This window comes from Sarcophilus harrisii, chromosome 4 (assembly GCF_902635505.1).
Source record: "Sarcophilus harrisii chromosome 4, mSarHar1.11, whole genome shotgun sequence".
Taxonomy (NCBI): Eukaryota; Metazoa; Chordata; class Mammalia; order Dasyuromorphia; family Dasyuridae; genus Sarcophilus; species Sarcophilus harrisii.
This window is the reverse complement of record NC_045429.1, coordinates 351,542,016-351,556,335: the sequence shown is the minus strand read 5'-3', so window position 1 is coordinate 351,556,335 and position 14,320 is coordinate 351,542,016. Positions and strand designations below refer to the sequence as shown.

Here is a 14,320-nt window from a genome sequence, read left to right as displayed (position 1 = left end):
AGATTGCTTGTTGTCTAGGAGGGGGGGATGAAGGGAGAAAATTTGTAACACAAGATTTTGCAAAGATGAATGTTGAAAACTATCTTTGCATGTATTTGGAAAAATAAAAAGGAATAAAAAAATCAGCATAATAATGAAAAAAAGTATCATGTAATATAAGGTCAAAAGTCTCTGTGCAATTTTAAGCTTTGCACTTTGACTATCTGAATACTCTATATTTACCAACTTAAAGGCAGGAAAGAAGTAAAAAGTAATTCAAATATAAGCAAAATATCTAACCTGGCATAATAACAAAAGATCCTTGGGGCTCCATTGCTACCAGGCAAGCACTAAGAATGCTTGGAGAGTCAGCAGCAGATATACCACACATCCTACACATATCTTTTAGTCTTTTACTAAGAGACTGCAGGTTGCGACGACTCAGCAAACAGCTCCAATCTGTGGGTATTAACATTCAAGAAATAATGTGCAAGTAATTTATCAATTATGATAATATTAACTTAAGAAAAGAAATATTTAATATTCTAACGCATCATTCTTTAAAATGCAGTTGCCAATAATAACCTGAAATATTTAAAATAGTCTCTCGTCATTATTTCCTTAGCTTGGGATGTCTACTCAAATTCTAAGGGATGTTTCTAAGTAGGAATTTGCACAAATGATGATAGATATATAAATTAGAAGTTAAACAACAATAACAGGGAGTAACAATCTCAAGGAATTCAAGAATAAGGCCAAAAGTGGAATACTACTTCTAAGCAAATTATGAGGGGAAAAAAAGCCTTTCCCTCTTATATTTCAAGATGTAGCTCTTTAAAAAAATTATTCTAGTAACAATCATATATTATGTAAAGCTAATCTGTTGCTTTAAGTGATCAGAAGAAAAATAAAAATAAACCTAATTACAATCTGATTCTGAAGTTGTATTAATATTCATGTGGTTCAGACATAAAAGCAATTTAAATAAGGAAACCAAATTTTTACCTTTTAATTCTCCATGCCCTATTCTTCCTAAGCGACCAATTACAACTCTCCAGGGTAAAGAACTCATCTGCACAAGTCCTAAACACCATTCCCACAGTTTTTGGAGACCAAGTCTTCGAGCAGAACCTTTTTTCCTACGAGCTCTATGAGAGGGAAATGAAAAGCAATAGTTATTGATATCCACAGAAATTAACAAAGGGAAAAAAAAAATCTGTTTACTCTTATTTAATAGCGCTTTTAAAATATGTCTAACTACTAAAATGCAAGAAGAAATTGTATAGAAGTAAGAAGATGGCAGGGAAGGCATGTCAAAAATTTTAAATGCACAACTGACTTCACAAAATTGATCATTTTTTAAATTTTAAAATCTTATCTACAGATACTCTTAATTGTGGCAGGCTCAGATGGTCAAATTAGCTTAGAAAACGTGCATCTAGAATGGACACAAACTTGCATCCAAAAATGGTTGTCGTGCCATTGTTTTGTTTTATCTAGTCAGAACAATGTAATAGGAATGTGCCTATTATACCTACAGACTTTAAGATATCAAATTCAATTTCACCATTACTGGTTAAAACTACAAGCCAATTCCTTTAATACAAACTTCAGGAAGCTGTTAGTAAAGTTTTGTAAACTATATTGATATTTCTTTTGAATGATAGTATTCTCATCCCAAACAACCCTCAAAAGAAATCATTCAAATGTTCACACAGGAATATATGTCAGCATTTTGTTTGAATATGAAGGGTAAGCTGTATAACCTCTGAATTTTGACAAGAAAACTTACAAAACCAATTACTATAAGGAGAATGTGAACACCTTGAGAGCTTTGATTTTCTATTTTCAGCTCTAGAGAGCTTAGTACCGCAAAAACACAGTAACATCTATTAAATGCTTCATTCACAATAGAAATAATAACTAAAAGAGTTATCATAGTAGAAACAGTTTGGCCCAATCCATAGAGCAAAAAATGTCTGGTCAAAAGATTTAGATTTAAGTCTCACCTTTGAAACTTAATGACTTAGTTATTTAATTAAGTCTCACCTTTGAAACTTAACTAGCTGTGTAACTAAGTATTTACAAAATTTCAAGTTACAAATTTGCCAAGGAAAGAAAAAAAATCCACAGGTAAGTTATACACACACACCCCATAACATAATAAGTTCATTTACAGATAAGAAGACTAACTCAGAAAGGTTAAATAATTTTGCCTATGTCCACATAACTGAATTCTAAAGCTAAGGATTGGACCCAAGTCTTCTAATTTCAAGTTATAATGTAGTTCAAGTAGCATCCTCAGATCCAAGCTCTCCCCATAATAAAGTAAAACCATTAAATTTAAAACAAAAATGGCATTTCTATCCAGATTTGTTTGAACCCAGATGTGACTCTAAGCCCAATACTCACCCTATAACAACTATCCGATGATCACACATTTTACCTCTGATAAAATTTTTAAAATAATTATAATTTAAAGACTATATGATAATTGTGGAAATACATATAAAAAATGTACATATTTAACACATACTAGATTATTTTCTGTCTAGGGGAGGAAGTGGGGGGAAAGAAGGGAGAAAAAATTTGAGACGCAAGGTTTTGCAAGGGTAGATTCTGAAAACTATCTATACATGTTTTTATCAAAGCTTTTTATTTTTTTAAACAAATGCGTGGACATTAGCCCTTGCAAAACCTTGTATTCCAATTTCCCCCCCTTTTCTCCATCCCCCTCCCCTAGATGGCAAGTAGTCTAATACACATGTTATGAAAATAAAAAGCTTTTTAAAAAAAATATCACTGCTCTTCATATAACACTCTGACTTGTATTAAAGATACTTTACATACCTCCTCCTTTGAGCCTACAACCCTCCGAGTTATGTAAACTATCTTCATTGTTTAGATAATAAAACTGAGGCTCAGTGATTTGTCCATGGTCATATAACTTATAAGCACTGGAGGCAGGATTTGATTTCAGATCCACTATACTATTCAAATAAGGCCTTTTAATTAAAGTTTACTCAAAATAAAACTATTTTAAGTTTGTTCAAAATAAATTATGTCCTAATGAAGTTCATGTCTTCTATCTTCCTAGGAAGATCAGCAAAGTGGTGGGGATATAGTATTAGGCAATCAAAAAATGCTTATAGACTTTTTAGCTAAATATACATACAGAACTAAAAGTAGTAACTTTGGAATTCAAAGAGAAAACATATTCAAAATAAACTAATAGAAAAAAAGTGAAAAATCTAAAATACTGGTTTTTCCTTTAGTTTCTCTTGGACAGACTAAAAAAAAGAAAAACTTGGAAGACGCTATTTTAAACTATTCATAGGAAGTAATGTGATGAGAATATTTAAGGACTATTATATTCCCTTCTTTAAAATTAAAGTTCACAAATACCCACACTTAGTGAAATTTTATTACCTGTTTGGAACATCAATATTAATGATGCAAGTTTCTAATAATTCTCCATATAGATCTGTGCATGATGCAAGAAGCCACCTTTGATCATGAGATAAACAGTAGCCCACAAAAAGTACATTGTATTTCTGTCCAGCTTCTCCAAATGTTTCTCCTAGTTCTGTCTGTTTGTCCTTCACAGGGGCCAGAATAAAAGGAGGAGTATAAAGCCGAATACACTCTGGTCTCTGTAAAACAGGAAATTGAGGTACTAAAATGCCATCATAAGGAATAATTTTAATGATGACAATCTGAAACCCTATTTAAAAAACAACAACAACAATACAAAAAAAACACAACCCACAAATAATCAGGAAATGAAAATGGTAAAAGGTAAAGAATTTCTATTGTACTTAAGCAAAGACAAAATTAAGCCTACAAACATTTAAGAATTTGTTTGTTCAAGAAAAATACTTACATCAGGACTTTTAAGGGCAGTTTCCATTGCTAAACCTGGCCCAAAGCCAGTTAACGTTTTTACATTGGTTGATGTTGGAAGTGGTCTCCGACACTGGGTAAAGACCGAAAAAGCCAAAGATTTTAAATGTTGCGTATAGATCTGTCTATCTTCATGTTTCACAGGTTGTAGCAGGTATTGACATGGGACAATCTAGAAATTGCAGACAAATAATATTACAAATGCGGAATTTGTAATCCAGAGATCAAATTATGTTCTAAGTCAAACATATGCAACTAATATTCTGGCAGAATGTTGAACTCAATTACTGATATAGAATCAAAGCAAATGATAAGGGCAGTGTTTCCCAAACTACTTGGCCACAGAACACTCTTAGTCTTGAAATATATTGATGAAACCCATAAATGATGGTAATTGCTGAGGGAAGACAAAGGAATGTGGAGAGAAAAAAATCACAATGCAGGTGAAAGAAAATTCTAAGGTTTGTCACAATGAAGGAAGGAGTGGTGATGCCCCACCACCATGAGTGCTCACCACTCTCAGGTTCCTCTACTTCTTCCCCTATTCCAGGTACAACAAATTGTTCTGTCCTCCCCCTGGCTCCAACCGGTCTCAGGAACAAGGCTACACATTGAAGATGTCAGTGACCATTTGGAGCTAGCATTGATTTTCTCATGGAACCTTTTTCACATTCACATGTGCAAAACCAGAATTCCATGGAACCCAAATTGGGAAATGTGGCTATAAAGTACAGCTATAAAAAAAAAATGAAGCTTCCTAATATTTTTTTATCTAGTTAATTAGATTTTGAAAAACAGTAAACCTGGACAAAAATCAAAAGGTCTGAGTTTAAGAACTACCTAAAAGCTTAAAAAGAGATAGGTTCCGAGTGAAAAAATTCCAACAATTTAGTAGTATTAGCTCACCCCAACCTTTAGCTACTTCTGGTATAGTCTGTAACAGACAACAAAGACGTGTCAAAATCTCCTTTAAATCTGTGCAAACCCTGTTAGGTATGACAGAGAAGTCAAATATTTTCCCCCTTTGTCACCCCTCACCCCCACCCTTTAGCACCACCATAGATCTCAATTACTTTCATATAATAATTGTCCTTGCTTATGATGGGGAATGTAACAAGTGAACAAGGTAAATGAAACATTTTTGAAACCTAGTCAAATTGTCATGTTTATTTCTTTGTCCAGAAAATATCAGATGGAAAATAGTAAGATACACAAATATACTCTCCTACATTATGATTATCTCACACACATATTCTTTCTCCCTCTCTCTTCCTGTCCCCTCCCCCACATAATCAATAAGTTGCTAAACAGACATTTTAAAAAAACTTATTTAAATCCAGAAAAGCTGTTAAAACTCAATTTTGCCCAAATAACAAGCTTTTTCACACATTGTAAATGATTTAGGATGCATCACTCTTACCTGTACAGAAACAGTACTCTTGAGATTTGGTGGAAGAGTTTGGACCATTTCCAAGAAGCATCTAAGTAGACCCAAGGTCCATACATTAGAATTAGAGCTCTCATCTTTATTTTCATATGTAAAAGGATCAATTATGTAAACAACAATTGCAGGTGGATAAGTGATTGCATGTGAATCACCATCTGTTGGAATTCCCACCTTATCACGATCCATAGTGCTAGAATTTAAAAAGAAAATTTAACTGTCAGCAAATAGTCAATAAGTATTTATTAAGCACTTAACATTATGCCAGATATGGCTAAGTTATGGGGAGGCAAAAATAGTCAAAGAATAGTATAACAACAGACAACATGCAAACAGCTATATATAAATATGCTATATACAGGATAAATTAGAGATAATCTCAATGGGGAGAGGGGGAAAGAGTATAAATTAACTACCATTAAGGAGGATCAGAAAATGCTTCCTTTTAGAAGCTAAAATTTTACAGGAACTTAAAGGACACTAAGAGGTGGAGATGAGGAAGAACATTCTAAGTATGGAGGACAGCCTGAAAAAATACCAAAAGTCTGGGGATGGAATACCTCATTTGAGGAACATTAAGGAAGCTAGTGTCATTAGACTGCAGAGTATGTGGATATAAGATTAGAAAGGGAGGAGGAAAGCTATCTTCATCATAGCTTTCAATGTCAAATCGAAGAACTGATAGTTAATTCTCAAGGTGACAGGAAACCACTGAAGTTTACTAAGTAGGAGAATAATCTAGTAAAACCTGTGCTTTAGGAAGATCACTATGGCAGCTAAATGAAGGATGGACTAAAGTGGGAAGAAATTTGTGACAGGAAGACTGACTAGGAATCTACTGAAATAATCCAGGCCCGAGATGACAAGTTCTTGTACCAGGTGGTAGACAGAAGGGGGAACATAAAAGATTTATCACAAAAGGAGAATCGAAGGACTTGGCTACAAATTGGAAATGGGGGGAGGAGGAAGAAGACATACCAGGATGAATGGAGAGAGAAGACATAAAAAGAAGAATTCAAAATAACACTCAAGTTGGCAGCCTGAGGTGACTAGGAGGATAGTGGTGTCCTCAAAATTGGAAAAAGGAGGTTTTGGAAGAAAAGATAGTGCGTTTGCTTGTGCATATATTGAATTTAAGAGTTCTAAAAAATAAAAGGCAGCCAGAGATACTAGAAGAATCTAAGGTAGAATCTTGAGGAACTCCCAAAGTTAATGGATATGAACAGATCTAGAATCAAGAGAAGTAGGAAGAGAACCAGTAGAGAGTAGGACACAAAATCCTAGAAAAAAAGAAAGTGGCTAATACTGCCAAAGGCTGCAGAAAGATCAAAAAGGAGGAAGATTGGAAAAAGGGACATTAGACTGAACAATTAAGAGATTATCAGTAAATTTGGAAGCTGAAAACTCTGATTACAGTTAAAAAGCTTACATGAATTTATGCTGAGTGAAATGAGTGTCGTTTATTTGTTTTTCCCCCCATGCTCGTGATTTTTTTCCCCTCTTTTAATCTGTTTATTCTTGAACAGCATGACAAATATGGAAATATGTTTAACTTAAAAAAAAAGCTTGCTCTCTTGGGGAAGGAGAAAGAGGTACAGAGAAAATTTGAAACACAAAACAAAATACAAAGTTTTACAAAGAAGAAGGCTGAAAACTCATTTTATGGGCTTGAAAAACAAAATTTCATTAAAAGAAAAACGATCAAGGGTGTTGTATGTGGTAAATAAACAAACAAAATTCAGTGAGAGTGAGTATGACAGAGTAGGCAATTTCACTGAGAAAATGAGATTAAATGGAATCACATATAAATGCAGAGTTCTAACTATATGGTAAATTATGATGCAAAGAACTCAGTTCCTAAAAAATAAAATGAGATAAGGAAGTACACAACCCCCTCCTCAAATTTTTAAGTGTTGTGTGTTGTAATGGGCTGAAGCTCAAGTTGATGCACTCAAGTCTCAAGCACGTGAGGCTAAATAGTAATTGGACCATACTATATTAATATATATGTTTGGAGAAAGAATGGCTCCTGCCCACTCTGTGCAAATCCTGATGTGTTGTATAGGAAATGACGATTTTGGTGAGTGGAGGCAGAGGGGCAGGAAGAGAGGCGGGGAGAGACTGCTGGCTGGCTTCCTGTTGCAGCTGCACACATTGCAATCATGAAACCCCCTTCACCTCTGATCCTTCTTCACCTCTACTGAGAATAAAGATTGAAGATTTTCCCTTAACTTGAATTTCTGACTCTGGCTGATTTTAAAATATGCGGTCATCATGGTGTGTGTTAACTATTAGAGGTTAAATTTTCATTAAAATTAAATTCCCAAGGGCAAAGCAAAAATAAAGTCTAAGATTTATTTTAAACATGGGTTTTTACCTTTCAGACACTTCTGGATGTAGCTGAGTTGGACCAGATGATGCTTCTGCAGAAACTCCAGCAGTCTGTAGATTTGGGGGCTGTTGTCCCCCTAACTGGGCATTCTGAACAGTAGCTGTTTGGGTAGACATAGATCCAGCAGCAGCACTGTTCATGCTTCCAAAAGGTGGAAATGAAGTCTGTTTATTGGCTGACATTCCACTGTTTATGTTGGTGGAGGAGGAAGAGGAGGAAGTTGTAGTCAAAGTAGAATTAGTTGTGGTGACTGCAGAAGAGCTACATGAAGTCATAGTCATAGTGCTGCTAGTTGTGGTTGCTGGGGTGGCAGATGGAGTGTTTGAATTCCCAGTATTTGACAGCTGAGGTGGAGTAGTGAGAGACTGACTTGTGGGGACAACCAAATTTGGCTGGGTAAGTAAAGAGCTATCCAATGGCTGGGAAGCAAGATAAGGACCTAAAGGCAACAGAACACATAGTATATTTAATTCTTAATTTTCTTTTGGTCTCCATTTAACATGTTAGCAAAAAATCCTAATTTTTTTTTGTAATAAATATTAAGCATCTATAATATGTAAGAACATAATAAAAACTGTAAAGACTTAAAACTGGCATTTATCACAAATACAGAAGTTTAAAAAAAATAAGTAACTTTCCTTTTTTCTTCCAAGGAGGGCTATCAATTTAAAAGATGAAGATTATGTTATATATTTAACACTGTGTAAACATCACTTCACTGAAGTTATTATTATTCTGAAGTCATTAATGGGTGAATAAGACAAATGAACTCCCCTATGTAAAATTCTTAAAATGTAGTATATTTCTATAGTTTTCTTGAGGAAGCTAGGAGGCAAAGAGCATAAAGTACTGAAGAGGAATCAGGAAGATCCAAGTTTAAATTGTGTCGATATTAGTTGCCTGACCTTGCACATAAAGGTTTCTAAATACCCCCAGGTTCTAAAAATATGATCTCAAACATTAGGGGAAATATGGTATGAGATACACATTAATTTTTTGCTTGCCAAGTAATCAAATGTTATTAAATATTAAATAAAATATTAAAAAACAAAATGAGTAACATGACTAATTCTAGCCTTGCTATAAGGCTACTTAAGGTCACTGATATAAACATAAATGAAAGCACCTTTAATGAAGTCCTTTCAGTTTCAATTTTAAACTCTTTTGGATATTTTTCAGGTAAACATGCCATCTTTAAAAAAGTTACTAACCTTGAATTATAAGTAAAAATCCTTCATGTTTTTCAGGCCCAATAATCAAAGAATGCATGTCACATATTTGTAATTCCCAAATAATTCCCTTTCCACCATCCCCTGCAGTAATATAAATTCAGTACCCAGGTCGTATCTGCAGACTTGTGCATACAGCTTGAGTTTAGAAAATGCTTCATTGTTGCCATCAGCTGCCTGAGAAAACCATTCAGTTACCAACTTTTCTGAAAGTTTCTTTGAAGCAGTAGATCCAACTCTCATGATCCCATCGGCCAATAATCGTGAAATGGGTCTATGTTGTCCTAATCGACAGGACTACACAAAGAAAACAATAAGACTAATGAATTCATCATAATAAAGATACAAATTTTACGAAAGCATCTGTTAAAAATAAGGCAAAGTTAACTCTTTAGCCCCCTTTGAAGAGAAGCCAGAGCATTTGAGCAAGAAGATTAGTAACAAATGACATGCTAAAATTTTAGATTCATTCATATTTTCTCTCACTCAGAATTAAAGTACCACACATTACTAATTAAAATTAAATAACAAGGAACCAATTACATCAATACTATGAGTTGTTCAATCATTTCAGTTATGTCTGATTTTTCGTGACCCCATTTAGGAATTATTTGGCAAACATACTGGCATGGTTCATCATTTTCTTCTCCAGCTCATTTTACAGACAAGGAAACTGAGGCAAACAGAATTAAGCTACTGGTCCAGGATCACTCAGCTAGTAGTGTCTGAAGCCAGATTTGAATTCAAAAAATGAGGCTTCTTGATTGCAGACCCAGTAGCAGACCCAGTCTCTCCACTCAGCCATTTAGCTGCCCTAACAATACTCTATTACTTGAAAACAATAAACTGCAAAATACAGATATAGATTGCAATTTAAAAAAACCAACAACTAGACATTTAAAATGAGCATATAGAGCCTTAATATGAGAGGCGATGTGATACACAGTAGATAAAGGTGCTGACCTTGAAGTCAGGAAGACTTCTTTTTATGTCTTCTCTCTGATATACACTAGCTGTATGACAATGGGCAAATCATTTCACTTCCCTGTACTTAAGGTAACTAAAACTAAATGGCAAGAGAGGTACTGATCCAAAGTAAAGAAATTTTTACAGAGAATTTTCTACACAGATGAAATCGGATATCAAGCCCCTTCTCTAAAATTATCTTAAAATGTCAAAATAGTAGCAAGAACAAAAATCTATACTGAAATAAATGAAATTTTTACTCTCTATATAATTTGTCATTATGTGTACATGTTTGAAATTTACAATCAATTGGAAGATCTTGCCTATACTCTTAAAACTTTTTAAAAATATTTATTTTAAGTATATTTTATATGATTTTAATATATATTTAAATATATAATATGTAATATTTTTATATTAAGTATATTTTTCATATACTTAAGGTAAATAAAAATATACTAAAATGAAAAAACGCAACCCTTAATATTGTGTGTATGTGTCTGTGTACAACCTTTAGTACTCTGTGTGTGTGTGTCTGTATGTATATACACAAAACAATCCCCTGCCCATCTCCCAACTTTAATTTATTTAAACAAACGATGAGATGCATACTTGAATTAATTGGTAAAGAGGCAAGTCAAGAAAAACAAAGAATTCCAACTTTAGGATCAAAACATATCATTTTACAAATTAGAAAACTGAGCAGCCAGGGCCAGAACCAAGATGAAAATTGGCATAATAATTTCTCATGTATCCTCCTCACCCCTTTCTCAAATATAAACATAAGGCCAATTTGTCAGTTAAAAATATACTATTCTTTATATATAATATATGCTATAAGCTTTTATGATAGCAGGTCATATTAAACCTTTTCTATTCTTCCTGGAGACTTTCTGGGAACTATGAAATATCTGATGGTTAGCTGATCAAATCTGAGTGCAATGGATCAGTTTTTCTTTCAATTTAAAGATTTATTAACCATATCTTGGGTAAAAGTGGAATGGAATAGTGACTTGAGGAGCAGACTACAAGTCCTTTGGCCTCTGACTTAATTCTAGAATTTTGAACTTGGAGAATACACTCAGGTTACATTGTTTACCTAAGACTATAAAGTACAAATGAGTTGTCATTGTGCTTTAGTAGAACAATTCTACACTAATATATGATTATAGTTCTAGAGCAAAAAGTCAAAACAAAAAAAGTAGAAAAAGCACTGTCACTGATATCAGGAGCATAAAGGCAAATGAATAACACTCCTTGATTTTGAGGAATTTCTACCATGGGATACAACATTTACACAGATTAATTAATATAAGATGGCCTGAAAGTGAGAATATTAATAACCAGAAGGTGCATGAAAGTCTTCCCACAAGGACATAAAATATGAACTTAAAGTTAAATGCTATTAAGAAGCAAGAGACAATGTCAAGTCCAAGTAACAGCAAGAAGGCCAGCTTGGTTGAAATGTATAAGTGTATGAAATCAGATAAGCACAGTATCAGATACTATGAATAGTAATGGAATGATAATGGTGAAACAAGTTCTTTCCTTCAAAGAATATACAGTCTAAATGGAGAGAGAACATGCAATGTAAGTATATAGATACTATAAACAAAATTAACATAAGGGATATATGCAATAGTTTTAGTAGGGAGGGCACTAGCAAGAGGGTTGGAGGAAATGGAAGGAGAGTTACAAAAGAAGGGAATTCATTTAGCTAAATATTAAATAAAACAAGATGCAAAGATGTGAAGGTGGGACATGTAGTGCCATGTGCACAAAATGGCAGGGAGGTTAGCAAGTCTAGATGACAAAGTATGTTAAGACCCATGTGACAAATGTGAAAACCCACTTTTTTATTTGCCAGCAATAGCACCAAATCTTAATTGAACCACCTGCCTGGTAGGTTAGGTTTAGATAGCAGTACAAAGATATAAGGTACCATATATTTTTAAATTTCATACCTCTCACTTTGAACACATACCTCATATATTGCAGTAAGATCTCGAAAAAAGGTTTTTGCTCCATTCAAAAGGGCTTCATTCTCTGGACATAGTACAACATAAGCTATATCTCTTTGAGATCCATAAGGTTCTAGCATCAGCCTCTCCCAATAAGGCAAGGCAAATGGAGAGAGCACCAGAAAATCATAATCATATCCCACCAAAAATGTGGGAATTGGCAGTGGTTCTGGGGACTCATCAGTTCCTTAAAAAAATAAAACAAAACCCAACATTAAGAACACATGCAGAAGTAGAAGAAATTGATTCCTTAGATTAATATGAAGCAATATCCAAAACTGAGAATTAAAATGTTACTTACTTGGGACCACTACAGATTTTAGAAAATTAATTTATTAACAATTGAAATAAAAGCACCACAGTAATTTAAGGACACTTAACCAATCAATAATTCCATACATGCTATTTACCATAGGAGCCTCGGCCAGCCATTTTATGAAACTGTTGCCAAGTAAGAGGACCTTGGACTCCCCAAGATCTCACTGTTCTTTTTTTCTGAATGGCATCCTGAAGTACTGGCTGAAGGGACAGAAGCATTCGAAGGATGTCCTGTGAACACTGCATGCTTACATCTACAGCTATGAGGATACAAAAAAATAAGAATTGTTATCTCAGCTCTATGACTTCAACAAAATATGAATTTGTTAAATCCAGCAGAATCATTCACTATATATTTAAATTTCTACTTATAAAGAACTTGCTTCTGTACAGAACTATATGGAAAAATTTGACAGACAATTCTTCCAGTATTCTACAACAAAAATAGCAACTCCTCTAATTCTGATACTTGATAAAACTGAAATGTACAAGTATTCTTTAAAAATGTCCATTTTATATGATCTCATATACCTGTTCAAAATACTAATGTTCAAATCAAAATTTAATTATTTAGTTACTGATTAATCTATAATTATTTATGTGCCTGCTTCTTTTTCTTTTTGTGACTTCATAAATATTTCATTCCTTTAATGCTATGCATTAAGAATGAAAGGTTGCTAACTTGGAGTGAGGAAGGACATGATCTTGAATCATACCACTCAAATTACATACTTAAGAGAAAGTCACAACTCCTAAATTCCTCTGAGTCTCAGTTTCCCCATCTGCAAAACTGGCAATGGTACTATTTTTAAAATCTATCTTCCAGAGCTATTTATATTCAAATGAGAAGGTTTGCTTTGTAAATTTTATAGTTTTATGTCAGCTATTATTAGGAAAAGATATTTATTTTTAGTTCCTTTTCACTCCTACCCAAACACGATTGATTTTACTCTTGTACTCTTTTTCTCCCCTAAGTAACTCAGTTGCCTTCCAATTTTGGCTTGATACCACCTTCACTCAAATAGTTTAATATCCCTTCATTCAAAACAGTATCATTTACACTCTGACTTAAATTTGTTAATAACAAAATCCTTCAGGACCTCCCATCCAAAAGTCTATCACTTCCTATTTATGTTATTAAGTCAATATTTTACAATAAGAATACAAAATAACTATTTTTTTATGATTTGATTCATAAAAGAATTCCCCATCTCAGTGAATTCCAGTATTACTTCTGTTTTGATTTTATGTTATCTTTTTGGGGGGGAGGGGAATGTGGGGAAGGTATAGCAGGGAGAATAGGGCCCAGATCTGAAGTTTCTTTGGTGCAGGGAATGCCACTCAGAGAAATTTCTTCTGTCAAAACAGTTCAGCACCTTTTCTGCAATTTATGATTTTTAGAGTTGCCTAGAACACTGGGAGGGTAATTGATTTAGTCCACTTAGAGTTGGCATGTGTCAGGGACCTCCAGGAAGTCATAAAGTTTCTATGCTAAGTCAGCACCTCTATTCCAACGAAAATGCAAATTATTGTAACTAAAACATACAGCTTCAAAACAATTCAAAATAAAGTGTTTAACAGTTTCTTCTTAACTGATATCCAGTTTTAATCATCAATAAATTAGCAAAACTAAACGAACTTGGGATTAAAAACAATTCAAGGTCCACATTTTTTTTTTCTTTTGTAAATGCTAGCTCTTAATCGACTTTCTTGCAGGTGATTCCTGAGATCTACTTTAACAGTAAGCGATGGTTCAAATGAAAAAATGCTTTCTTCCAAAGTTATTAATGATGTCTTAAATTGTTGAATCAATGATGTCTTAATTGTGGAATCAAATTCCTCTTCCCACCCTCAATCCTTACGATTATTGTAAAGCTGCTGACCATCTTCTTGTTTTAGAAATTCTCTCCATACTAAGTACTGATGACACAACTTTTTCTTGGTTCTCCTTTTGCATGTCTTGATTGCTCCTTCTCAGTTTCTTTTACAGGATGCATACATAGGAAGATCCCTATTTGTAGATATAGCCAAAAGTTCTGTCCTGAGAGTCCATTTCCTCTCAGTTACC

At 33.8% G+C, this 14,320-nt stretch overlaps 1 protein-coding gene across 2 annotated transcripts in view; it reads right to left on the bottom strand.

Annotated features, from left to right (window-relative positions):
• MED13 (mediator complex subunit 13) overlaps positions 1-14,320 on the bottom strand; it is a 91,632-nt gene that overhangs the window by 8,986 nt on the left and 68,326 nt on the right. Inside the window, exons 17-25 of one of the 2 annotated variants that reach the window (XM_031966518.1) lie at positions 12,345-12,512; positions 11,898-12,121; positions 9,055-9,244; positions 7,704-8,157; positions 5,303-5,519; positions 3,863-4,054; positions 3,409-3,632; positions 985-1,127; positions 280-438 (exon numbers count right to left, since the gene is read on the bottom strand). In XM_031966518.1, coding sequence (XP_031822378.1) covers positions 280-438; positions 985-1,127; positions 3,409-3,632; positions 3,863-4,054; positions 5,303-5,519; positions 7,704-8,157; positions 9,055-9,244; positions 11,898-12,121; positions 12,345-12,512 — 1,971 coding nt within the window. Of the gene's footprint in view, positions 1-279; positions 439-984; positions 1,128-3,408; positions 3,633-3,862; positions 4,055-5,302; positions 5,520-7,703; positions 8,158-9,054; positions 9,245-11,897; positions 12,122-12,344; positions 12,513-14,320 lie in introns of those variants that run through there. The other variant, XM_031966519.1, reaches the window with a different exon arrangement.